Genomic DNA, 27,181 nt, shown 5'->3' with positions numbered 1-27,181 from the left:
TCTGGGAGTCACAGCACGAGAGAGGGATATTAAAGAGTGTGAGAGGAGCGCCGGAGTCAGAGCGGACAAGCCACATCTCCAGGAGAGCTGGATTAAGTACAGAACAATGGAGACAGGTTGGATTGTTGACTTTTTTTCTTAACTGTGCTGTATTTATTTCCTGTTTAACCTACTCAAAAGGTTCACTGGGTGGATACTTGCTCCCAGTAACTGCCTGATCTAAATATTATGTTTTTGATCTACATGGCGGCTTCTTTGTAGAGCTCCGGGATGTTGAGCAGATGTGCAGAAGTGTAAGGAAAGACTTTCTCCTTTGCTGTGGAAAACATGACTGAGGCCTCCTTTTGTTATAGTTAGTTATTACTGACATTACAGTCTTCAATTTTCCTTTAAATAATGTCATGGCTAAGGCTTTTTCTGTCCTCAAACGTCTAGCACCGAGTGCAGATAGAGTTGGATGCTGCGTTTTCATTGTGACTGATTTACTCTGTTGTCACTGTCCAGGTGATTACATTTACAAAAGAGATGGTAGACATGATGTTTTTAATTACATGCGATTTATCTTAAATGGAGTTGTTGTAAGTTATGTTAGCTCTTCTGTGACCGATCGCTTCCTGCACTCCCTTTCAGTGGCTGCAGGCGCCTCTCATTCAAACACGTCCATGCAGATTACAAGCGTTCCCTTTGTTTCAAAGTTCCTTTCCCTGTTAAAACAGGTCAAACAATGTGATGGCTTTGAAATGCAGCAGTCGGTCCGGTCCTCTTGGTGATGTCAACAAAGTGATGGCGCAGAGCTGCAGATGTGGCACATGGAGCTTTCTGCTGCGGTGAATAAACTCTCTCCCCCTTCAACCGGCTCTAAACAAACACTCTCCATGGTGACGCGTGACTCTGGTCCTGACAGCTCCATAGATATGTAGATTACTTCCTGTCACCGGCAGTGTGGAAAAGCTTTTCCTGCTGCTCTGTCACCAGAAAAAGAGAAAATCTGAGTGGACACGCTGAACAGAGGTGGACCAAGGATCCTGAGGTTTCAGCTCCAATTTGAAATACTGAACGGTCCTTGGATGCATTTCCTCGACACATTCATTATGCCCAAAGGATGGATCCTAATAACTTTGGTTGAACTTTTTTCTGGCTCCATTTCGAAGCTTTTAGCATGAAATGTGATGAAAATATTCATGGTAACCAGAGAGTAAATGAGCCAATTTTCTTTATTTTGAAATGGTAAAGACGCCTCCTAATATTGTGAGAGGTAAAATACAACAGGGCACTTAAACTTCAATGAAATGTGAAAAAACTTGGTATGAATATGTTATTTATTAGTTTCATTCATCAATTTTGAAAAAGGAAAGTCATGGTTTTCTTTTTTTTTTGTCACACAGATGAGATGTCTTTGTCTGCACCAGTTTTTTCACTTACACTAAGCAGAAAATACATGTAACACTTTTTTTATTTAAAAATGTGTAGGAAACAGGTGAAAGGATATTGAAATTATAGAAGAATATGTTTTGTTGCCTTCCAAACGGATAGTGGAAGCTTCTAATTTAGACCCAAGGCGGTCAGAATGTGTCCAGAACGCTAAAGTGGACACAACTCATGATCAAAGAACGATTAAAAGCAACTGGACCAACCAGGACCTCCAGGACAGCACTCAGAGGTTCTCTCAAGAGCGGGACAAACGGATGTGAACACGGCCACTTTGTTTCAATAACAGTTTTTTAACAGAACGTCCTGTTTCAGTATAATTTTACGCTACATCCAACCAACCCGCAGCCAAGTAGCTAAAGTGATGACAGCTAGCCATTGGTGCTAATCAAAAGACCACACGCCTCATTATAGATAAATGTGTTGCTTTATATCATTTGCCTGATGCGGTACACCAATAATGTCCCCCGGTACAGTTGTCGTTGATGTGAGTTCTAGTTATGGAGACCAAAACAGTTTTTTTGAACCAGGCTATACATTTGTTTTACCGTATTTTCTGGACTATAAGCCGCTACTTTTTTCATAGGTTTTCAACCATGCGGCTTATACAAAGGTGCGGCTATTCTGTGGATTTTTCTTCCACCACTCGGGGCGCTCTAACCGGAATTAGAATCAAAACTAAGACAAAATAAATGCAAAGAAGAATACACTATTTCTTCTTTAGCAGATAGAAGTAGGTAGAAGCAGATTTCAAACAGATAAATAGATAAATGAATACAGGTTATTTTCTCTTGGTTCTGTCCCGTTTTAATCAGCAAAGTTGCTGCCGTGTTAAAAGACACCGTTAGGAAAGGATCTATTTAGGTACAAACATGTACATCATTTACAGTTCAAAATCCTTCTGTACATGTAGTAAATATCTAATCTAACAACATAAATATCTGTGGCTTGCGTATCTTTTTTTTTAATAGAGCAGATGCAGCTTGTATGCAAGTGCGGCTTGTTTATCTTTTTTTTATAATTTTTTAAAAAATAGAGCGGATGCGACTTATATGCAGGTGCGGCTTATAGTCCAGAAAATATGGTAATTCTTTTACAGAGTTGGATATTTTAACATGAAGGCCAAAAGACATTGACTCACCTTTTGACTCACCCATCCCCAGTGGTCAGTTGAGGTACTGCAACTTTTCTTACTACCGCGTTGGCTTCAACCCAGAAATGAGAAGAGGGAGTTTGAAAAGTTTCTTTGTTTGCCGGAGGCAATTAGCTGGAATCACTCTGGGATACACACAGTACAGACCAAAGTAGGGCTGCCACCTTTCAGAAATAGAAATAAGGGACGCCCTGATTTCAGCAGCGCAGGAGCCAAAAAAAAAAGCCCTAAAACTTCTAAACTGAATAAAAATTTGTTTATTTTATATGAAAAACAAAATGCTTTGATTTAAAGTTTAAAGTGCTTTAATAGCATTGAACTTGCATGACTGTACAGACAGCCAACCATACTAGCAACTGAAATATCCTCCTATGCTATGTATGTCCACATCAGCCCAGATGTATAATATAGCTACAGGTGAAGAATATGGTGTAAAAGTTCATTTATTTAAATAATTCAACTAGAATATGGTGTAAAAGTTAATTTATTTAAATAATTCAACTAGAATATGATGTAAAAGTTAATTTATTTAAATAATTCAACTAGAATATGGTGTAAAAGTTAATTTATTTCAATAATTCAACTAGAATATGCTGTAAAAGTTAATTTATTTCAATAATTCAACTAGAATATGGTGTAAAAGTTAATTTATTTCAATAATTCAACTAGAATATGGTGTAAAAGTTAATTTATTTCAATAATTCAACTAGAATATGGTGTAAAAGTTAATTTATTTCAATAATTCAACTAGAATATGGTGTAAAAATTAATGAAAATACGGGACAAATCGCGTCCCGTATTAGTTCAATACGGGACGCAACATTTTTTTCTCAAATAAAGGACAATTCAGTATTTTACGGGACGGGTGGCAACCCTAGACCAAAGGTTTGGACACCCCTTCTCATTCAATCAAATGGGGAAGTGTGTCCAAACCTTTGGTCTGTACTCTATACATAAGGTAGCAAAATGTAGGAAACTATCTAATCATATAGAGCAACTAATTAAGTGAACTGTATTGGTTTCTTTCAAGCTCTTAAAATGTATATGCACATATATGTCAGTGACATCATGATGTGATCTCATCCTGCAGCCCTGCAGTCTCCCGTGACTAGTGAAACCTCGAGCCCTCTAAAACCAAACAAGGTCTCAGATCCTTCGCCTTGGAAGCTGCCAGAGATTCGATGACTCTCATCCCTCTTTGACTTTGAGCTTGTAGGATGGAAACAGCTGCAGAGGTTCCTCACGCTGGCTCTATTACAAAAGTCCCATGTTCCATCTCAGTTTTCTAACCAGATACTGGCTCCTACCTTTTGGGGGCACATGTGTCTGATATTGGGAGTCTTATAAGTATTTGAGCTCATGGGGATTAGGGTTGGGGGTCAGCAGGGTGCCGGGTGCAGTCTGAGGGCCATAAACTCCTCTTTGGATGTAAGCTGAGCCTGGAATAATCCTCAATCTCCCCCCTGCTTACTCACAGAGAATCAGAGACAACATAAATCCACTCAGAACCTCGCATGCATGAACTTCAAGGCTTCGGTCTATCTTGGGAAATTCAGATCTGCCTGTCTGGGAACTGTGAGCAGGCGTCTGGACACATGTCAGCACAAATACCAGGTATAATAATAGAACCAGACTTGTTTTACATTCAAGACGGCTTAAGATGACCTGGGACCCACAGGCAGGTACTGAACATCGCATCTAAGTGAGGCCAAAGGTCAAGTATCCAGGCTGTCAAGGCACCAACGTTGTTTCCTCGACAATGTTTCTGGCAGTGAGGGATTGGTCTTCACAACAAGCCAGCAAATGTTTGGCCCCAAAGCGTTAGATGGTTGTCTCAAGTCCTAACGTCAAACATCAGCCTGGTCAGAACTCCGCTGGGGGGGGACCAACGGTCGGAGAGTGAGAATGTGGGGAAAGTCGTTTAAAAAGTGCAGTTTGTGGGTCCGCACATGTTCCCGCATCTGTTGGCGGTGAGGCAATGCGGCGATGAGAACACTTGTGATTCATAAAGTTAACTTTGGTCCAACTCCACAGAGGCGCTCTGTCTGCGCCTGCTCTTATGAGCTCATCTGTTTTACACAATCCAAACATACAACCCTAGTTACACACAGACACACACACATACACCACCCTGCAACAGAGCACAGATCTGGGTCATTTTCCCGTGTTGGAAATAGAAGAAGGGGACAAGAAAGAGGATTTATCTCAATGCTCTGACTCTCAGGCCACGTTTACACGTAGCCGGGTATTTACAAAAACGGATATTTTCCCCCCTACGTTTTCAAAAATATCCTCGTTTACACGGACCCGCATGAAAACGCTGTTAACGTCATGCCAGCCAATCAGAATCCTGGAAAAAACATCAACAAATGACACGTGTAACTTCCAGTTAAGGCTGATTTATGGTTCCGCGTTACACCAACACAGAGCCTACAGCGTAAGGTACGCGGCGACGCACACCGTACGGCGTGCATCGGCGCGTACCCTACGCCGTAGGCTCTGTGTCGATTTAACGCGGGACCATAAATCAGGCTTTACTTCCAAGACGGAACGAGAGTCAATTCGTTTGGAGTGACAGAGAAGTGGAGTTAGTTTTAAGTGTGACTTTAGAATATAAAACAGGTAAAATACAAGAAAATATTGACGGTGGCCAAACTAAACACAGGTCGCACACATGACGCTGGTGAGTTTCTGGTGCATAATGTGACGTTCTGAAGCTTAAATCTCCGTTTTCCTCTGTTTTCCTCCGTTTTCCTCCATTTTCCTCCGTTTACCTCCGTTTTCCTCTGTTTAGACGCAAACGTGAAAACAGAGTTTTTGAAAATCTCCACTTTGGCCGGAGTTTTCAGAAATGATCGTTTTTGGGGGCTTTGAGCTGCGTTTTCGTGTAAACGAACGGCCAAAACGCATGAAAACGCCTCCGTTTTTGCTCCGTGTAAACGGGGCCTCACACTGTCCTGGTCTCTGGGTTGTGACCACAAAGAGGAGGAGTGTTCCTCATAACCTTCGCCGTGACGGCACACCGAAGGTCCGAGGCGGCGCGGGCGGAGCAGGTGGACAGAGGCCCCCAGGGTCAGACTCTGGTTGGAGAGTGACTGACGGGCTCCCAGGAGGCTGAGAGAGACTCGAGAGGATGATTTGGCCCTGAGCTGTGTTTATAACATCAGCACAAAGACGAGCTTGAGCGCCTTCTAATCTTCTCTGGCATTCCTGCTCCTGTTCTAATGTATGCGCAGCTTACAGTGTTTAATGTCTCCGGCAGATAAAAATCTCAGACTTTTGTTAAGTCACACACAGTTGTTTTTTTTGTCTGGTCCCCAGAGGTCTTCTGGGGATCCCAGGAAGAGTAGGGATAAGGACGCTATGATGAAGCAAGTCTTAATTCTCTTAGGGATTACTGGAATCTGTGATTTCCATTGTCTGAAAAAGGGGATTTATTCATCAGAATGGAAAAAAATTATGATTTTATGCTTGCAGGCCTAAATTCGGATGTTTGAAGTGTCTGTCAACTCAAAAGCTCCAACAAGACACAGCCCTGTCCATGTTTTAGAGGCAGTCTGGGTGTGAACCTTTGCTTGTAAGCAAGCCGTTCAGATTTGCAACGTACTGTGACATCACAGACCCAGATCTGATTTAGATTTATCCAGACTACACATGTTCGCCTCCAACCAACTTCACATCTCGCTGCATTCACTGAACCCCAGAAGTGGGTTTGACAAGGTTGTTTCCATTTAAAAAGAGGAGTGTAGTGGAGTGTCTGACTCCCCCCACTAATACTAGACGGCTTCACGTTAATATCTTAAAGCAGCAACATACAGAAATATAAACAAAACATGTCGACCGATTGAACAATAGTAACAGATTGTCCAAGTTAGCAACAGTAACTAATAGGAATGGGCGATATTTTACCGTTCACGATATACCGTCAAAAAAATTCCCCACGGTAAGAATTTGTCATCTCGCGGTAAAAACGATAAATTCCCGTTGATGATGTTTTTGTGTAAAACTGATTTTTGGAAGGAAGGAAGGAAGGAAGGAAGGAAGGAAGGAAGGAAGGAAGGAAGGAAGGAAGGAAGGAAGGAAGGAAGGAAGGAAGGAAGGAAGGAAGGAAGGAAGGAAGGAAGGAAGGAAGGAAGGAAGGAAGGAAGGAAGGGGGGGAAGGAAGGAAGGAAGGAAGGAAGGAAGGAAGGAAGGAAGGAAGGAAGGAAGGAAGGAAGGAAGGAAGAAGGAAGGAAGGAAGGAAGGAAGGAAGGAAGGAAGGAAGGAAGGAAGGAAGGAAGGAAGGAAATGAGCCTGAAAGAAAGAAAGAAAGAAAGAAAGAAAGAAAGAAAGAAAGAAAGAAAGAAAGAAAGAAAGAAAGAAAGAAAGAAAGAAAGAAAGAAAGAAAGAAAGAAAGAAAGAAAGAAAGAAAGAAAGAAAGAAAGACATGAGCCAGAAAGAAAGACAGACATGAGCCAGAAAGAAAGAAAGAAAGAAAGAAAGAAAGAAAGAAAGAAAGAAAGAAAGAAAGAAAGAAAGAAAGAAAGAAAGAAAGAAAGAAAGAAAGAAAGAAAGAAAGAAAGAAAGAAAGAAAGAAAGAAAGAAAGGATAAATTCCCGTTGATGACGTTTTTGTGTAACAAACATGGCGGATCTGAGAGCGAGATAGATTTATAGTTGAAAAGGTGGAGTTGAATTGGTATTTTTTTAATCCTCATTTTTATCGTTATCGGGATAAATGCCAGAAATGATCGTGATACATTTTTTAGTCCATACCGCCCATCCCTAGTAACTAAGGGGGTGGGGCTTACTGATTAGTCAGTTCTGTCAGCTTTTGACCAGAGGTCACATGTTCATACATCTGGAGAGGGTTTATGATCCAGCTGTGACAGATGTGCCAGCTTTGTTTGTTTTTTATGAGCTGACACAACCTCCTGACTGAGGTGGCCCTGACTCAGCAGAGCAGACGCGACCGGGGTTATCGATGGTCACGTGACAGCTGGACAGCCGTGGTGTTATCAGCCACGGGCTGACCTCAGGTCAGCTGTGTGGGCCGCACGACGAGAGGCCTCCGGCTTGTTTTTCTCTCCGTCTGCATCCGCTTCTCATCCCGCTGTTTTTCCATATCTATTTTAACCTCTTCGGCTCTTTCTCCAGAACTTGCAGACACACAGAAAAACAAAGGGCAGACATGCATATGAATGCATCTCCAGTTGTAATGAGATCCTGGGGCTGGTAAGCGGCCCGAGCGGCCCGATCACAAATCCTGAAACATAAACACAGTGAAAACAGAAGAGGCCCCACTTCAAACGAACAAATCTCTCCACAACTCATCAGACTTCCTTCTTCCAGATCTACACCAGCAGCCTCCCTTCCTCCTCTCCCTGCTCACTTTCTCATCCCCCACACATATTTTCTTTCCCCCTAAATATGACAGGAGCTGCACTTCCTCAAACGCATAAGCGAAGAACCTCTTTTTCTGCACTCACCCTGTTCTCACGTGTGTCTGTTTTATCTTCTAGGTGTGTCTGATGTGACGCCAGCGGGCTGGCTCAGGGAACACGACTTCAATACAATGTAGACGCCAAAAACCCGGCAGCCGAAGAGTCTGAAGACCGACCCGACAAGAAAGCTCGAGGAGGAGTAACGACAGCTGCGCCAAATCAACACCAGCAGAGGAGGAGAAGAAGTCCCGACAAGTGGGGAGCGAAAGAGGGAAAGCATTGGACTGAATCATTGACGTGGATCGAGGATCACAACCTCAGCTGCTGGTGTTTTTAAGGGTTATCTACCCACAATCCACCGTTTCATCTCGCAGCAGCCCCGAAATCTGAGCACAGACGCATCATGTGCCATGTCATCGTCACCTGCCGCTCCATGCTGTGGACTCTGCTGAGTATCGTGGCCGCCTTCGGGGAGCTCATTGCCTTCATGAGCACGGACTGGCTGGTGGGGTATCCCCGCACGCCCGACGCCGTCTACGGCCCCCATGGGGCCACGGCAGCGGGCGAGGCCTATAGGCCCACGTTGGGCATCTACGGCCGCTGCATAAAACTGCCACACATGCAGCGGGGGATTCTGTGCGGCCCGTACGCCGTTCACTTCGGGGAGATTGCCAGCGGGTTCTGGCAGGCGACTTCCATCTTCCTGGCGGCGGGGATCCTGCTGCTGTGCGCCGTGGCATTCATCTCGGTCTTCACCATGTGCTTCCAAAGTATTATGAAGAAGAGCATCTTCAATGTGTGTGGACTGCTGCAAGGAATCGCAGGTGAGATCAACTGCTCTCTGTAACACTCATCTGAACACTCATTCCACTCATTACATGTTAAAATATCAGTTTCCGTTTCATCTGACACAAAAAATTAGATTGTTTTAAGGAAGTGCTGTCAAGCTTTCATGATCTCCTGCATCTAGGGTTGCCACCTTTCAGAAATAGAAATAAGGGACGCCCTGATTTCAGCAGCGCAGGAGCCAAAAAAAAAGCCCCAAAACTTCTAAACTGAATAAAAATGTGTTTATTTTATATGAAAAAACAAAATGCTTTGATTTAAAGTTTAAAGTGCTTTAATAGCATTGAACTTGTATGACTGTACAGACAGACAACCATACTAGCAACTGAAATATCCTCCTATGCTACGTATGTCCACATCAGCCCAGATGTATAATATACATACAGGTGAAGAATATGGTGTAAAAGTTAATTTATTTCAATAATTCAACTAGAATATGGTGTAAAAGTTAATTTATTTCAATAATTCAACTAGAATATGGTGTAAAAGTTAACTTATTTCAATAATTCAACTAGAATATGGTGTAAAAGTTAATTTATTTCAATAATTCAACTAGAATATGGTGTAAAAGTTAATTTATTTCAATAATTCAACTAGAATATGGTGTAAAAGTTAATTTATTTCAATAATTCAACTAGAATATGGTGTAAAAGTTAACTTATTTCAATAATTCAACTAGAATATGGTGTAAAAGTTAATTTATTTCAATAATTCAACTAGAATATGGTGTAAAAGTTAACTTATTTCAATAATTCAACTAGAATATGGTATAAAAGTTAATTTATTTCAATAATTCAACTAGAATATGGTGTAAAAGTTAATTTATTTCAATAATTCAACTAGAATATGGTGTAAAAGTTAATTTATTTCAATATTTCAACTAGAATATGGTGTAAAAGTTAATTTATTTCAATAATTCAACTAGAATATGGTGTAAAAATTAATGAAAATACAGGACAAATCGCGTCCCATATTAGTTCAATACGGGACGCAACATTTTTTTCTCAAATAAAGGACAATTCCATATTTTATGGGATGGGTGGCGACCCTACCTGCATCTGCAATCAGCAACATCCAGCCAAAGCGCCTTTAAACTCATCGCCATCAGTTCTTGTGACAACTGCGTGTAACTTTTCGGTAAACTCCTGCAGTCCAACTGGCCTGCAGTTTTACTTCATCCTCAGCAGGACCTCAGGTCCCGGCCGGAGTATTTCAGGACCGTCTTCATGTCCCCTTTGAGTCCCGGTGACCTGTTTTCATTCACCATAGTCGCAATATATACGTGATCGGCAAAACAGAAACGTACGGGCCATCTCAGCTCGTTTGTTGTTAACGTTGTCATTTCAGTTTGTTTGTTTTCTGTAATGTTTGCCAACAAAGTTTTGCACTGCTGTCATTGGGCGGTAATGTGCCGAGTCAGTAGATCCTACTGAGAACATCACAACAGGGGCATCCCGGGTTTTACCCCAGATCCCCCCGCTGATAAAAACTCGAGCCAAGAACCAATGACAGGAGAGAAAAATGAGACATTGACTGAGCAAAAGTCGAAATATTATGATGGTGTAATAAAATGGACTTTAACTGCACGCCTATAGAAGGCTAACCAAATAAAACATTTCAAGAGAACCTTTGTGCTGCTTAAAATTCCAAGTCGAACAGAGAGGCATGAAATAGTTTGTGACGGTTCCCGGTTCACTGATGGTTGAACCCCCTGCCATCCTCAGCTGTCTGGACAGCAACTGTAACTAATAGAGAAATGCTTTCTCTTAGCCTTCACGCAGCCTTTCATGTTCCCTTTCACACCTCTGACCGGAGCAGAACTTATAAATCAGGGGTGTCAAATGTGCGGCCCGTGGGCCACATGCGGCCCGAGAGAGATTTTCATGCGGCCCGCGAGAAGTTTCCAACGCAAAAAACATAAATAATTGCCATGAATCGCAGCATATCCGATAATACATTTCTTCTACAAATCCATCGTTATTCCACCAAGAGAGCAGTTTTCGACATTTTTTTTGTTTTATAGAATGCATTTGCCGATTTTATTTCTTTGTAGACGGTCGTTTATTTTTATTAACTGACTACTATTATATATTTTTGCAGGAAAAATATCACTGCTAAAAAAGATGATAGAAGATATTTATTCTGAGAATTTCAGTTTTGAATACGAGGATAGTGGCAAAGTAAAACAGTTAAAAAAGAAGTGCTGACTTTTTCAGCACACTGGCGTAAATATCTGCGCCAATTTTTTAAAATAAATGCACTTAATTGTACTGGAAAAATCTCTAAATCACAATGAAACACTCTCTGATGTAATAAGAAGATTTTACTTTTAATTACATTTCCTATAAAAAAGCGAAATATAAAAAAAAAACATACTTGTTAAAAGTGTTAAAAGTATCTTACATCATTTTTGAAGAAAAAAAAACGAGAAATTTCAAGAAAAGATCCTGAAGAAATATATTTTACATAATTAGAGTGTAAACAAAGTGATATTTCCTTTAAAATTAACTAAACTGATATTGGATTAGATAACAAAAGTAAAAAATGTTTAGCACCGTTTTTGTTATTTTGAGCGTGTGGCCCGCAAGAAAAAAATTGGTCAAATCTGGCCCGCCAAGCAAGATGAGTTTGACATCCCTGGTATAAATGCTTAAGCAATATTCCCCTCCTAAATTCCCTCCAGGAAATCCTCAGTTCCACCTGTGAATCCGGATGCAACTGCATGCATCTCCAAGCCGGCCTCATCCTTCCAGAGAATGACCCCATCCCTCTAAAAACGTGCAGCTTATGCTGATAAGTCCTCAAGTATACTTTGCATGCATGCTGATGTAAGCAGAGCTGCGTCCTTTCCCCCAGTTGGTTTTGTTTCAGCTCATTCCTGCAGTGTCCACCTTTCATCAAGGTAAATACAAAGCTCTGGCCTCAGCTCAACGCATTCATTATGAGGACCACAACTCCCACTGCTAGAATTATGTGTTTTATTCACGTGGCGCCTTCAGCGAGCAGAAGTTTAGACCCGGTGTAGCCGTGTTGTCACCACCTGCAGCAACATCTACCCAAATGTTTACGGAGTCCACCGGAGTTCAAGTACGCATGCGTATCTGTGTATGCATGTGTGTGTGTGTGTGTGATGGGTGTGTATCCTGTGCCTGCGGTTGGACGTCTGGGGGCAGATGTTGGGCCGCTTTGACGCACTGTGGTGCTTTGTGAAGGAGGGAGGCCGTGAGATCACGCTCGCCAAGCCTCCTCTCTCGGCTGCTCCTGTGATTATGACCGTTCTCCCCCCGCTGGTGTTTATCTGGTGAAGGCCCAAACAGAAAAGGTGGGCGGGCGGTGAAGGACACGGCGAGCTGTAAACCACTACTTTGAAGGCCTCTGCACACAAAGAACTTTAAATAGCTTGTTGTGGGTGTTTATTTAGCACAAACAGGTCTCGGTGTCTCTGTTTTCTTCACCTAAGAGACTGTGACTGTAGGATATCAGTCGTTTTAAAGTCACATCAAATCAACCCTTATGGCACCAACGGGTTGACTTCTGCTTAATGTGACCAAGAGCCAGATTTTAAAGCGTTTTATCTGCTGCTTTAAAAAATCTCAGCCTTCCTGTAAAGAATAAATAAAAACGCACTTCCAACAGCATGTGGTGACTAAAACGTGTAGTAAAAACAGGAAAATGTGACATTTTGGTCTTCCCCCTCCTCTTTTTTTCTTCATCCTCTTTTTGCTCCTCTTCCTTCCTTCCTCCTCAGTCGCCTCTTGCACCCTCTTTCTTCTCCATTTTCTACATCCCTCTTTCTTCCTCCTCCTCCAGGCCTGTGCTGTGATCCATTAGTGGCTAGGGTTGCCACCCGTCCCGTAAAATACGGAATTGTCCTTTATTTGAGAAAAAAATGTTGCGTCCCGTATTGAACTAATACGGGACACGATTTGTACCGTATTTACACCATATTGTAGTTGAATTATTGAAATAAATGAACCTTTACACCATATTCTAGTTGAATTATTGAAATAAATTAACTTTTACACCATATTCTAGTTGAATTATTGAAATAAATTAACTTTTACCCCATATTCTAGTTGAATTATTGAAATAAATTTACTTTTACACCATATTCTAGTTGAATTATTGAAATAAATTAACTTTTACACCATATTCTAGTTGAATTATTGAAATAAGTTAACTTTTACACCATATTCTAGTTGAATTATTGAAATAAATTAACTTTTACACCATATTCTAGTTGAATTATTGAAATGAATTAACTTTTACACCATATTCTTCACCTGTAACTATATTATACATCTGGGCTGATATGGACATACAGAGCACAGGAGGATATTTCAGTTGCTAGTATGGTTGTCTGTCTGTACAGTCATGCAAGTTCAATGCTATTAAAGCTTTTTTAAACTTTAAATCAAAGCATTTAGTTTTTTCATATAAAATAAACACATTTTTATTCAGTTTAGAAGTTTTGGGGCTTTTTTTTTGGCTCCTGCGCTGCTGAAATCAGGGCGTCCCTTATTTCTATTTCTGAAAGGTGGCAACCCTATTAGTGGCCCGGTTTAATACTTGTCACAAAGGCTCATCTTTTACGGTATTGGTCCAAAGTTAGACGAACTGCAACCGTATAAAGATCAAGTCCCATTACTGTTTCCCGCTTGGTCCGGAGCCTCCTCGTATAGAGGCATCTGCACTGCCGATGCAGTTGGTAAAAATGTCCCCAACTCTTTCACCTGAACGGAGCACAGTTTCAAATGTCAAATGTCACATCATAGAGAGACGAGAAAGCACCCCCCCCCCCAGAAAACTAGAACTTCACGATACAAGCTCTTTATCAGTATATTTAGTATCATCCCTGATGCACTTTGTAGCCTCCCATTTGTAATACAACCCCCCTTTTTTGTTTAACGTTTACAGATCGAAAAATCTTTGCCGTTGTTTTATTGTCATGTTCCTTTAATTGCCGTCCAGTGTTTTTATGTTATCTACTCAGTTGGCGGGCATCTGGACCTGTTCATAGGTACAAATATTCACCATGAAGATGGGTTATTTATCTGAGATGTGAGCTATGTTGCAGCTTCTTGAACAGCAGGGTGATTCCTGAGCGGAAACGTTTGCCGTGACCTTGAGATCACGCGTGTTCGAGCAGACCAGCCTGCAGGAAGGAAACTCCAAATCTACCGCGGAGCATGAAAGAGGCCTGGAAATTAGGACTTAAAAGACTTCTGGAGAGGCGTCGCTTTAGTTTTTCAAGCTTTCGGTTCTTGTGTGACCAATTTGCAGTTTACAGGAAGTGCTTCATTTAAAATACAAGTCACGGTAAAGCAAATAAAACCTGGCAACCAATTTAATCAATAAAAACACTTTTTTTTAAATGTAATAACATTTCTACAAAAAATTTAATTGACTATTTCTTGGGCAGAGATGATATATTGCTAGCAGATTCTCATATTTAGTTTTCCAGCAGTGAAGAGAATGTAGTCTGTTTTTAATGCGTTTTTAAATTTTTTTTTTAAAGATTGATACTTCTAAACATCTGGTCTTAAGTTTTACTCAATGGCTGCACTGAAAGCTAACTTTAAGCAAATATATTGTTCAAACAAAAGATTAATATCCCCAATTCTGACAGAATAAAAAAAGGTAGCACAGCAAAAGTATCTGTGTTTGAATCATTGCCTTCCCTTGAGAGTTAGATAAAGAGAGAGCTGAACCAAAAGGCAAGGATCTTCACACACCCGTGGATTTGTGCTCCGACCCTCAACTGTGGTCGTTTGTGGGTGGTGACTAACTGAAGATGACGGGATCTCTGCAGGGGGGCTGAACTCTCCCAATGAGATGGGGTGAGAAGTTCTGCAACTCTGAGCAGAGTCACTAATCCTCCACAACAAGATAAGCCAGTGGAGGGGGTTCGGGCATCCGGTTGGGCTGCCTCCCTGGACGACCAGGGGGAAGGCCCGGGGACACACTGCACAGAGTATTTCTCTTGACTGGCTTGGGATTGCTTGGGATTCCTCTGGAAAAGCTGAAAGGAGGTCCGGGCCTGTGTTTAGGCTGCTGTTTGGCTTTACTGAGACCATCACTGTAATGGAGACGCGGCGGCAGATTAAGTTGATTAGATTGCAAGCATGTTTTTTTTTTTTATTGTGGCCACAAAAATTCCAACAATATTCTTACATCATCATTTTTCTCTTTTTTTTCCCTTCTCCTAACATAGGTTGTATATTTTCAATACAAAAAAACAAAATGGATAAGAAAACAAAAAAGAAAAAGAGGAAAAGAAAAAGTTATGGCCATAGATTTATACAATTCAGTATTATCATAACAAGAACCAATTGAACATGGGGGGTCTCCACACATCACATTTCTCAAAAATAAAATAAAATGTACAAAATTATTCAGTAACACAATGATAAGGTTAATCAGCAAAAATCTGATCGTATATGTTTGACATAACCAGTCCATTTAGACCACATCTTGTAAACATTCTCAGTTTGTATTTTGAGAGAGAAGGACAATTTTTCCATGGCATATATATCTCGAGACACATCTAACCATTCTTCTATTGTAGGTGGATCTGGTTTTAGCCACCTTCTTGAAATAGTCTTTTTACATGCAGCATGAAGACTTTTTTATCTCTATGATCCCATCCATCAAAAGTGATATTCCCTAGATACATGGTGTCAAATCTATGAGGAATATTTATCCCAAAAACAGCTTCCAAATGACAATGTATCTCTTTCCAATAGTCAGATAGGACTGGGCATTCCCAAAAGCTATGAAAGTGGTTAGCTTAACTTTTTCCACAAGCTCTCCAACAACTTGTGTTTGGTATTAATGCCCGTTGCTGCAGGGGTGTAAGCGAGCATGTTTTGAAGAAAAATTTGTGTTAAATAAAAAAGTACTCATCAGCTGAAGTAAGGAGTAGTATATTTTATCATGCTCAGTAATTTGAGTGCCATGAAAGTGACTTGAACATGCGTTTAGATCCAAAGATGTTGCTGCGACTTGTTACATAAACACGTGACATCACCTGAAAGTCATCTGTGTACAGATTTAGTGATGAAAGAGTCCACTGCTGAGTCCCACTGAGGATGAGGATGTGGAAGAGGAAAGGGGGTGAGAGGAGCTTCAAACAAGATGAGGAGGTGGGAAAGTTTCCTTCGCACCCCTGCAGCTGAAGTCCGATTTACTCGCTTGATCCACAGGATGCGCCGGGAGCCAGCCTGCCGCCTGTCGCGTCTCCGCTCACGCGTTTTTTGGTTTGCTCCTCTCCCGGTACCGAACACCCATCAGCCAGTGTGCATCAGCTTTCCAATTGGACCGCCGTGTTTCCACGAGGCCGGGGGAATGATATCACCCTCGCTGATATCCACCGCTGGGACTGCCCACACAAACTGACTACGACTCATTATTTCCAGTCAGCGTGCCGACCCTTCGGTAATGAGAAAACTGGATCCACGCGGCAGACGTTTTGGGGAAGCGACTGAGCTCAGATGAGAGGATTGCAACGCTGTTGCCAGAGACGGTCACGTCATCGTACTCTGGTGACTCTTAAGCCCAATAAACCTCCTCTGCAAATACCCCGATGTCACTGGGACGCTTGGCCTCAGGCTCCCTGGTCCTTATGTGACTCGCTTCCCGACAGCGCCGGCGCCGTTAAAGCGACAGTTTTTAAGCTACGGTGGTTTTCAGATTTCAGCTGAACTTGAGTTTTTGTAACAGAATGGGTGAAGCATTTTAGGGCCTCTGAAGGCTTGTTATACCCAGTACTCGAGTTGTAAAAAAGAAATCAGGGGGGATGGTGGATTTTATCATATGGGGACAGATAATTTGTGCTGATTACAAATAATATAATATATTACAAATAATAGCAGTGACCAAAACACCTGCAGAAATACTGCAGGAATGACAATAGCAGCAGTTAAATGCAGCCTTCTGTAAGCTTTAAATATCCACTGGGCTTACATCAAATACATCAAAACACAACAATAAAAAACACTTTTCTGAACTTATCAATATGACTCAGTCCTTCACAGGATAAGTAAAATGGATCACTGCAAAAACTCAAAATCTTAACAAGAATATTTGTCTTATTTCTAGTTAAAATGTCTCATTTTAGTAAAAAAAATCTCATTACACTTAAAACAAGACTCATCACTGGAAAAAACAACAATTTTCACCTGTTTCAAGTAGATTTTCACTTGAAATAAGTAGAAAAATCTGCCAGTGGAACAAGATTTTTTTTGCTTGTAATAAGAAGATAAATCTTGTCCCACTGGCAGATTTTCCTACTTATTTCAAGTGAAAATTTACTTGAAACAGGTGAAAATTGTCAAATAAGTTATTTTTCTGGTGATGATTCTAAATGTTGAAATAGCAGTAAAACCACATTCATGATGAAATGACATAAGGGATGGAAAGGGGGGATGGCAGTTTTACAAGGGGGATGATTTTGACCGTTATTATTTCAGGGGGGATGCATCCCCCCTCATCCCCCCTCAACTCCAGTACTGCTTATACCCCACCTAAACCAACTCCAAGTGAATCCTAGGCGTATTTACTGAAACGCCTTCCTCGCTCGGTGTCACTTGTCTCAAGTTTCAGCAGGAAAATGATTAGAGACAAGATGGCAAACAAAAGCGGCTGTAAAACTGTCTCGATTCTTGTGCGTTCGTGTCGAATGCCTTTATCACCTGCCGTAAAGTTTCCCTCCGAGCCATGACTAACACTTTATTACAGGTTTCACCACAGACCATGGCTAATCAGGAGTGAAGGAAACAAAACAACTTGGACAGGAATTTAAGCTGCGTTATCGAGTGATGATAGTTTCCACAAAAGATCTCATGTGTTATTGAAAGCCCCGACTAACGAGAAAAGATATGGAGGAGCCCTTTGATGGGTTTTGCTGGATAAGTGTGCTTACCCTGCAGGCGTGGCTGCTTTCATATGTCTGGAACCAACATAATATCAACAAGGAAAGCTTTAATCAAACAAATCTCTCAGAAACTGGAAAAAAAAAAAAGAGGAACCGATCTCCAAAAGTCGTAAAAAAGAAAACATTTTACGATTTTAAAGTGAAAAGTGCAACAGAGATTTTTTGCCTTTGCCATAACTTTATGACGCTCCCAGACCTCTCAGACTCCTTCAGCAGCTTACTGCCATAAACACAAAGCATACAAGACTGTAAAAAGACGTGTAAAAAGTATTTTCAAGCAGTTAAGAAGTTAACCTTTTGGCAGAACCAACGGACGCAGAAGAAAGCACCCACTGAAATGAAGCATTGGATGCTGGCAGAGCGACGACAAGACATTTCAGCCACGCAGACAGAAGTGTAACCTTTTATAACAGGAGAACATCTTTCCTGTGTCCTTGCAACAGAAGTCGGTGTCACAGGTTTAAGAAAATCTCGTGCCTCTTAACTCCGCCGCAAGTAAGACTATGTTTGCAGCAGAAAGGTTGCAGAATTTAATGAAACAACAAACGTTTCTCCAGTTGTGAACCCCGGGGCGGGGGGGGGGGGGGGGGGGGTATCATGGTTTGAGTTCATGTCACAGTGCATGACGGGAACATCTTAGTTTAGTAAATATAGTCGTAAATATCGTAGCTACCATCAGTGAAGGAACATGTCTGAAGAAGCAAAAAGGTTTCTGAATTTAACAAATGGATAACTTTCAAGTACGGGGGAGGAGCAATCATAATCTGGGGCTCTGTGTTAAGAAGCTTTCCAAAGGAGACCAGTCTTCTGTTGGTGCTTTTTTCTCTCACATTTAAACAGATGTGTGACACAGCTTTCCACAAGGCAATCAAGAAATGTCTCACTCGCTTTACCCCAATGTTCTAGTGCCAGCTTAAAAACCATCCCCGCCTAAATCTCTGGCCATATTTCCATTTCTGCCCTTTTCTAATGGTTTCTGCCTCAACCCCATCCCCATCTTCCACTGTTGGACCTGCTTCCTCTTTAATCCCTGGAAAGGAGGAAGGTGTCCAGGTTTGTTGGCGTGTATCGGAGACCTGCTGTCTGCAATCAGAGACGGATTGATGGGGGAGCATTGACAAGAGCCAGTGCAGAGAGAGCAGAGATCCTGGAGGAGGGTGGAGCTCGCTGGGATATTAGGTTTAAGGTGGACCTGGCTGGGAGTGTGTGTGTGTGTATGTGTGTGTGTGTGTGTGTGTGTGGGTGGAGGGGGGCGTTCGGCAGGCTGGAGTTGAGAATTAAAACCATGCGTCCGATCCATCAGCAGAGCCGGTCTGGACGTTGGAGCAGAGCAGCAACATGTGGAAGGAATTTATGACCTACTTTTCATTTCCTTGTTTAATACGATTTTGGCTTCTTTAAGCGGGAGGAGGAGGAAAGGAAGTGAAGAGAGAGGAAGAGAGATTAGAGGAGAGAGACTGTTTCACCTCCTCGTTTTTATGAAGCAAAGTGGGCTGAGAAACCTTTAAGGGGAAGCTGCTCGGTGAAAACATCCCAGCTGAAGCCCCCCCACCTCATTACTTTTATGTAATCATATTACTGTAAATGTTTCCTCCTGAGCTTTGATTGGGGGCAGCGGCTCCTCGTCTGGCCGGCTGACCCTTCAGAGGGAAAGCGAGGAAACCTCGTGGCATCAAATTAAAAACATCTTCCGTTTATGAGACGCTGAAGCGATGGAGCCAAGTCAGCGAGGGCTTCACACTGGAAGTGGGTCCCGGCACCCGAGGAAACGGACTCCGGGTCTTCCACCGAGACGTGGGACGCTAGCGGCAGGCGGGAAACCCCACTGGTCCATCGGCTACCTTTTCCTGTTGTTTTGCTCTGTTCCAACAGGATTGTGTGTCAAGATTCAAGCTCAGGCCTTTCTTTCCTGTCGCAGTCGAGGTCCCGCTTTGATTTTCTTCAGTCGCCGTTCAGACAGGAAAACAGGAAATCTTTTCTCTTTTCTCTTTCTTTTTTTATTGGGTGCCAGGATGGGTCTCCTGAAGACTTTGCACAAAAAGCAGTTGTTGTGTGTTCTGTCTGAACGGGATCATCTTTATATAAACAGGACTTTATATAAAGCATGTAAAAGGCGCAGTCGTTTTTCTGCTAAATTAAAGCCTTAATGTAAATGCAGCTAAAACTGGCATCCAAATCTACGTTTCAAGGTCTTGAGAAGATGCATGCATGGATAATTAGATTAATTCATGTTCGGTTTTCTGGGGTTTTTGTTTATTAAGGCTAAAAGCTTTGATCTGTTGTGTAATTTTGTCCAGTCCTTTGGCTGAAACTGCTGTGGAAGAGTGTGGCTCGCTTCAAAATTAGCCGTTTAGCTGTCGTAAGTAACCGCAGCCGTGGCAGCTGGTTATAATGTTGGTTAAGGATGAAACTGAGCTGTTCTTGGTGGTTAACCAACTGAAACTAGTTTATGTTTTGGAGGCCAGGATGCTGCAAAGATCCTCAAACTTCATGATAAAAGAAAAACACGAGATATTAAAGGCAAGGTATGCAATTCTGTTCAGTTGATTTCTGCTACGCTCTTTTGTTTATGTCTTCGTAAACAGGGGGGTAATGTTTTGAAAATCTGTATTTTGATGTGAAAGTAGAGTAGAAACTTCAAGATTAAACAAAAACATCCCAAAGTGTTGGAATTGTAGTTTCCTGCTTTCAACGCCATTGTTGGCTTGCTTTGCTTACTCCTACAGACTTTTTGAGCTCCACGTTGTACAGCTTCACCGAATGAGGAAAGCATCGCACCTCTTCCTCTGCAAACATGGAAAACATTAACAAATTCAGCCTGAATAAGACCAGAAAGTGTTGAGAAATAAACAAGAACATCTAAAATAACAACTTACTGATGTTTATTTGTTATTTGTTTATTTAAAAAGGATCCCCATTAGTCTTCACCATGGGAAGACTATTCTTCCTGGGGTCCCACACATAGACATACAAAAGATGATAATATAATAATAATAATAATAATAATAATAATAATAATAATAATAATAATAATAATAATAATAAAGATGACAATAATCCAACTCAAAAAGGGTGAAGAACCTTCACTACAATTCCTGAAATAATAAATTGAACCAAAAATAAAAGATTAAGTAAACAACCATCCACATCTTAAGTAGCAATATTTTGCTACTATCACCAGATCTGTTCCGCTTTTTGAACAAGATAGTTTGCAACGACTTTATAATATACCCATACCTCTATTTATAGTAGTATAAATATATATTACATATCATAATATACTCATACATTATAATATACTCATACATCTAAACTATACACTCATAGCCTAGAGTGATTTAGAATATATTTACTATTAAATTATAGTATATATAGTATACATACAATTTGCACAATAATCACAATATATACCTAGAACCGATCATGACTTCCTTCTGAACCACAGGCTGTCTCCTTTTAAAACTTGACATCTTGTTTATTACTATACATGGGGGGAGATGGTTCCAGTGTGCGACTGCTCTATACATTACTATTTTTTTCAATGCATTGGTTCTGGGCATAGGCAGAGAAAGTGATTAGGGCCAGTCTGGTATCATGGCTGTGTCTATTATTTGTTGGTAGAGTTGCATAAACAAGAAGCCAGGTTTGCGTAGTATACAGTAGGAATTGGCGATATTTTACGTTCACGATAAACCGTCCATAAAATTCCCCACGGTAAGAATTTGTCATCTTGCGGTAAAAATGATAAATTGAGAAATGAGAAGGAAAGAAAGAAAGAAAGAAAAGAAAGAAAGAAAGAAAGAAAGAAAGAAAGAAAGAAAGAAAGAAAGAAAGAAAGAAAGAAAGAAAGAAAGAAAGAAAGAAAGAAAGGAAAGAAAGAAAGAAAGAAAGAAAGAAAGAAAGAAAGAAAGAAAGAAAGAAAGAAAGGAAAGAAAGAAAGAAAGAAAGAAAGAAAGAATTGAGCCTGAAAGAAAGAAAAGAAAGAAGAGAAGTGAGCCTGAAAGAAAGAAAGAAAGAAAGAAAGAAAGAAATGAGCCTGAAAGAAAGAAAGAAAGAAAGAAATGAGCCTGAAAGAAAGAAAGAAAGAAAGAAGAAAGAAAGAAAGAAATGAGCCAGAAAGAAAGGAAAGAAAGAAAGAAAAAGAAAGAAATGAGCCTGAAAGAAGAAAGAAAGAAAGAAAGAAAGAAAGAAAGAAAGAAAGAAATGAGCCTGAAAGAAAGAAAGAAAGAAAGAAAAAGAAAGAAATGAGCCAGAAAGAAAGAAAGAAAGAAAGAAAAAGAAAGAAATGAGCCTGAAAGAGAAGAAAGAAAGAAAGAAAGAAAGAAAAGAAAGAAAGAAAGAAGAAAGAAAGAAAGAAAGAAGAAATGAGCCTGAAAGAAAGAAATGAGCCAGAAAGAAAGAAATGAGCCAGAAAGAAGAAAGAAAGAAAGAAAGAGAAGAAAGAAAGAAAGAAAGAAAGAAATGAGCCTGAAAGAAGAAAGAAAGAAAGAAAGAAAGAAAGAAGAAAGAAAGAAAGAAGAAATGAGAAGAAAGAAAGAAATTAGACTGAAAGAAAGAAAGAAAGAAAGAAAGAAAGAAAGAAAGAAAGAAAGAAAGAAAGAAAGAAAAAGAAAGAAATGAGCCTGAAAGAAAGAAAGAAAGAAGAAAGAAAGAAAGAAAGAAAGAAAGAAAGAAAGAAAGAAAGAAAGAAAGAAAGAAGAAGAAAGAAAGAAAGAAGAAAGAAAGAAAGAGAAGAAAGAAAGAAAGAAGAAAGAAAGAATTGAGCCTGAAAGAAAGAAAGAAAGAAAGAAGTGAGCCTGAAGAAAGAAAGAAAGAAAGAAAGAAAGAAATGAGCCTGAAGAAAGAAAGAAAGAAAGAAAGAGCCTGAAAGAAAGAAAGAAAGAAAGAAAGAAAAGAAAGAAAGAATGAGCCAGAAAGAAAGAAAGAAGAAAGAAAAAAGAAAAGAAATGAGCCTGAAAGAAAGAAAGAAAGGAAAGAAAGAAAGAAAGAAAGAAATGAAGCCTGAAAGGAAAGAAAGAAAGAAAGAAAGAAAAAGAAAGAAATGAGCCAGAAAGAAAAGAAGAAAGAAAGAAAAAGAAAGAAATGAGCCTAAAGAAAGAAAGAAAGAAGAAGAAAGAAAGAAAGAAAGAAAGAAAGAAAGAAAGAAAGAAAGAAAGAAAGAAATGAGCCTGAAAGAAAGAAATGAGCCAGAAAGAAAGGAAATGAGCCAGAAAGAAAGAAAGAAAGAAAGAAAGAAAGAAAGAAAGAAAGAAAGAAATGAGCCTGAAAGAAAGAAAGAAAGAAAGAAAGAAAGAAAGACAGAAAGAAAGAAAGAAAGAAAGAAAGAAATGAGAAAGAAAGAAAGAAATTAGACTGAAAGAAAGAAAGAAAGAAAGAAAGAAAGAAAGAAAGAAAGAAAGAAAGAAAGAAAAAGAAAGAAATGAGCCTGAAAGAAAGAAAGAAAGAAAGAAAGAAAGAAAGAAAGAAAGAAAGAAGAAAGAAAGAAAGAAAGAAAGAAAGAAAGAAAGAAGAAAGAAAGAAAGAAAGAAAGAAAGAAAGAAAGAAATTAGACTGAAAGAAAGAAAGAAAGAAAGAAAGAAAGAAAGAAAGAAAGAAAAAGAAAGAAATGAGCCTGAAAGAAAGAAAGAAAGAAAGAAAGAAAGAAAGAAAGAAAGAAAGAAAGAAAGAAAGAAAGAAAGAAAGAAAGAAAGAAAGAAAGAAAGAAAGAAAGAAAGAAAGAAAGAAAGAAAGAAAGAAAGAAAGAAATGCGCCTGAAAGAAAGAAATGAGCCAGAAAGAAAGAAATGAGCCAGAAAGAAAGAAAGATTATCGTTATTGGGATAAATGCCAGAAATGATCGTGATACATTTTTTAGTCCATACCGCCCAGCCCTAGTATACAGATATTCTTCAAAAACATAATAAGGCTGCATGCTAGTCGATCCTCCCCCATCATCCAACACAGCTCAGCATGCATACTCTCAACATTGCTTCGGATAGAGCAGCGGAGAGCAAGGCGTGCCGCTCTGTTCTGAGTGAAAAGAGTTTGTACAAGATCTGCACCGTCGCCTTCCTGTAACTCAGAGCCTTCATCTCAACTGAGATTTACTTAAAACATATTAGATCATAAAAGTCAAAGAAACAATCCTGGTGTGAAAACTCCCATCATGGATGACCATTTAGCTGTGACCAGATTTATTTATGACGTCTAAACTCAAGTCCACTGACGGTTCCGTCTTTGACAGCAGGTTCTGCATCTAATCGACTTGCGATCTGTTGGTATCTCTTCCCGCAGGTCTGTTCCTGATCCTGGGTCTGATGCTGTACCCCCGCCGGCTGGGGTTCGGACAAGGTCCAGCTGTACTGCGGCCCGGACGCAGCCCCGTACCGGGCCGGGCTCTGCTCCATGGGATGGGCCTTCTACACCGCCATGGGCGGCACCGTGCTAACCTTCGTATGCGCCGTCTTCTCCGCTCAGGCCGAGATCGCCACCTCCAGCGACAAAGTTCAGGAGGAGATAGAGGAGGGCAAGAGCCTGATCTGCCTCCTGTGAGGCGTTTCTGAGGTGGAGTGGAAGAAGGATGAGGTGGAGGCGGGGCAAGTGAAGACCAAGCCCTGCTCTCCTGTTGTTTCTCTTGAGGCTGGCCCATGAAGTGGAGGCCGCTGCTTTGTTTACCACTAAAACTGACTCCTATTTTGTCTCTGTCTTTTGTGTTTATGTGGGAGAAACTTACAAGTGCCAAGTTTTTTTTCTCTCAGAGTGTCATCTTCGTCTCTGACACTAGAGGTGCTCGGTCTGTTTTGAATTTTTTTTGAATGTCTGTCACCGCATGTGCTGTAAATAAATGTGATTTAAATGTATTTTGTACATAGATTCGATTGCAAAATGATAGTCGGCTTGATCCAGGCTGGGCTAATGATGTCACTCTTGCCACTCTTGTTTAAAAAAAAAAAAAAAAAAAGAAAAAAGAAAGAAATGAAAAATACTGGTGTTTTCGTCACCAGAACACAACCAGCAAACCTGGATCTTGGAACCGTTTGCCACGTGTGAGTGTTAACTCAACAAGGGAACCACTACTCAGTCAGAATAAGCAGCCTTAAGCTTGGCGTGGATGTCTTTCAGAGCACACAGAATGTACTATTTGAATGATTTATGTGTTTGTAGACCCTTGAAATGTATCTGTGGAAAGGATTATCCTCCAGGACTGCGTGGAGACGAGCAAAGGAGGCTCTGGAGTGAATTCTTGTCCTATCCAAACCGATGTCCCGTGAAGGATCCGGTCCCTCCTCCAGCAGACAGACATCATGGACTGAACAATGAGGACTCGCGGACAAATGAAGTATTGCTGTTGTTAGTAGCGTCTGGTTTCAGGGAGTGCGTGTCGACTCTTAGATAGGACAGTATTCTGATTTGTTTCTGCCAAACAAATAAAGAGAAGGGAAAACTAATGCGGTGTGAGTCTTTTTATTTTTTTTAATTTAGGTTTGGTCATGTGGGGAAGGAGGGAGGAGGTGCAGCAAGTGGAGCAGCCAGCACGCTGCCGAGACCTCAGCTTGGCCCTTGAGGCGGGGGCGGCTACGTCTTGTAGCCAGCGGGGTGATCAGTTTTTCCACTGATGTGTGTGAATGTCTCGTTCAATGAAAATACATCCAGAAAATGCAACAACTAAAGTGTTTTCACTTCATGCCACATCATCCCGTCCGCTTTATGAAGAACACGACTGTGCTCCTTAAAGATTTCACAGTTGATATAAAAGTTACAGACTTGCAAAACGGAGAACAACTTTCATGCTTTTGTTTTCTTTTGTTTTGATATTTTTATTAGGGGGTAAGGCACAGTTGAACAGGAATAAACAAAAAAAGATATACAGTCTACCTCCTTTTTTTTTTTTTGGATTAAGAACAGAACAAAAAATCCACACAAAATAATGAGAAATACATGAAAATTATTATATTCTTATATATAAGTAATATTTAAGTATTAAAGCTAAACAGTATGAATTAAAAAAAGGGGGAGAAAAAAAAAGAAAAAAAAAAATCCAAAGCAAAAAAAAAAAAAAAAAACCCAAAAACAAAAGAAAAGTAAATAAAAAGATAAATAAAAAGGAGGAAGAAAGAGAGGAATGAGAGAAGAGAGGGAGGGGGGGATCCGTCAATCAGGAGGCAGGGACTGGAGAGAGTGGAAGAATGTAAGAAAGGGAAGCCACTTATTATAAAATTTGTTGCAACTACCCTTCAGTGAATATTTAATCTTTTCCAGCTTCAGAAAGAACATGGTGTCATGCTTTTGTTTTCTAACAGTTTTTCCCCAGTTTTTGCCTTTTAGCGATGGCTTTATTTTATTCCCTCCACCGAAGTCTCAACCGTGTACATGCAGGGACGCGTTTGTCCATATCGTCCCGTTAAAGAGAGAAAGTGCCACAATAGTCACTGACATAACTTGAGCCTGACAAACGTAATCATTTACAAATGATAAAACTCTTAATATTTGACTGCACAACCTTTTGATTTTCCCATGAAGACCCATGACCAAGCTCTCTGACATGTTTGTCTCCAGAAACTCTTAATGGTATTGAGTTTTTTGCACAGATTCAAGACAAGCTCCAGAACAGAAGCGAGCCTTCTCCAGTGTTGTCCCCTCGGTCGTCCACCTTGTTTTCAGCAGTTGGTGGGAATATAAGTGCTACTTTACTCGTTGGTGTTTTGATAGCAAGGATCTGAGAATCTTCTCAACAAGCTTATTTTTAGCGTTTTAACAAGCACGTATTTCCAGTCTTCCTCTTCTGAGCAAACCTAATCCTCATTCCAGGGCTTTAAACCTGAGTGTAATTACAGATATGGACAATTTTGTCATTATCCTTCTACACAAAACATGCATAACCCACGGCTATCACTAAAATAACTTTAAACTGATTAAAGTTAATGGTATCCATCTTTATTTATTCAATTTTTAATACAAAGCAGACTTCGCTTTGATTCAATTGAATACTTTACATAACAAAGCAAATGAAAATGTCATGGACACAAATGTTGGTGCACTTGACTAGGTTTAGTTACATTGCTTTACAACAGCATTTGCTACATTACTCTGTACAGTATATCATATTATAGATGGTATTATATAGGGCGCTCAGTGAGTATGGAGTCCGGGGCCCTCTATTAAGGGCTGTCCGGTCTCCGTATGATCGGAGCAGGAGTTTCGTTCGCATCGCTGGCAGTAAGTCAGACTGGTTCCCGGTGCATGTTGGACTCCGGCAGGACTGCCCTTTGTCACCGGTTCTGTTCATCATTTTTATGGACAGGATTTCTAGGCGCAGCCAGGGGCCGGAGGGGATCCGGTTTGGGAACCACAGGATTTCATCTCTGCTTTTTGCGGATGATGTTGTCCTGTTGGCTTCATCGGACCGGGACCTTCAGCAT

The 27,181-nt window shown here is 40.6% G+C and overlaps 1 protein-coding gene across 1 annotated transcript; it reads left to right on the top strand.

The window, feature by feature from the left end:
- The first annotated feature begins 39 nt into the window (after positions 1-39).
- On the top strand, positions 40-25,210 carry lhfpl2a (LHFPL tetraspan subfamily member 2a). Its single transcript, XM_061733914.1, is given in 4 exon segments — positions 40-116; positions 8,082-8,827; positions 24,057-24,088; positions 24,090-25,210. Coding segments are annotated over 3 exon segments (678 nt in total). The 5' UTR covers positions 40-116; positions 8,082-8,406; the 3' UTR covers positions 24,315-25,210.
- Positions 25,211-27,181: the final 1,971 nt, after the last annotated feature.

Source organism: Cololabis saira, chromosome 11 (genome assembly GCF_033807715.1).
Source record: "Cololabis saira isolate AMF1-May2022 chromosome 11, fColSai1.1, whole genome shotgun sequence".
Classification (NCBI taxonomy): domain Eukaryota; kingdom Metazoa; phylum Chordata; class Actinopteri; order Beloniformes; family Belonidae; genus Cololabis; species Cololabis saira.
This window is presented reverse-complemented; position numbering and strand designations above follow the sequence as displayed.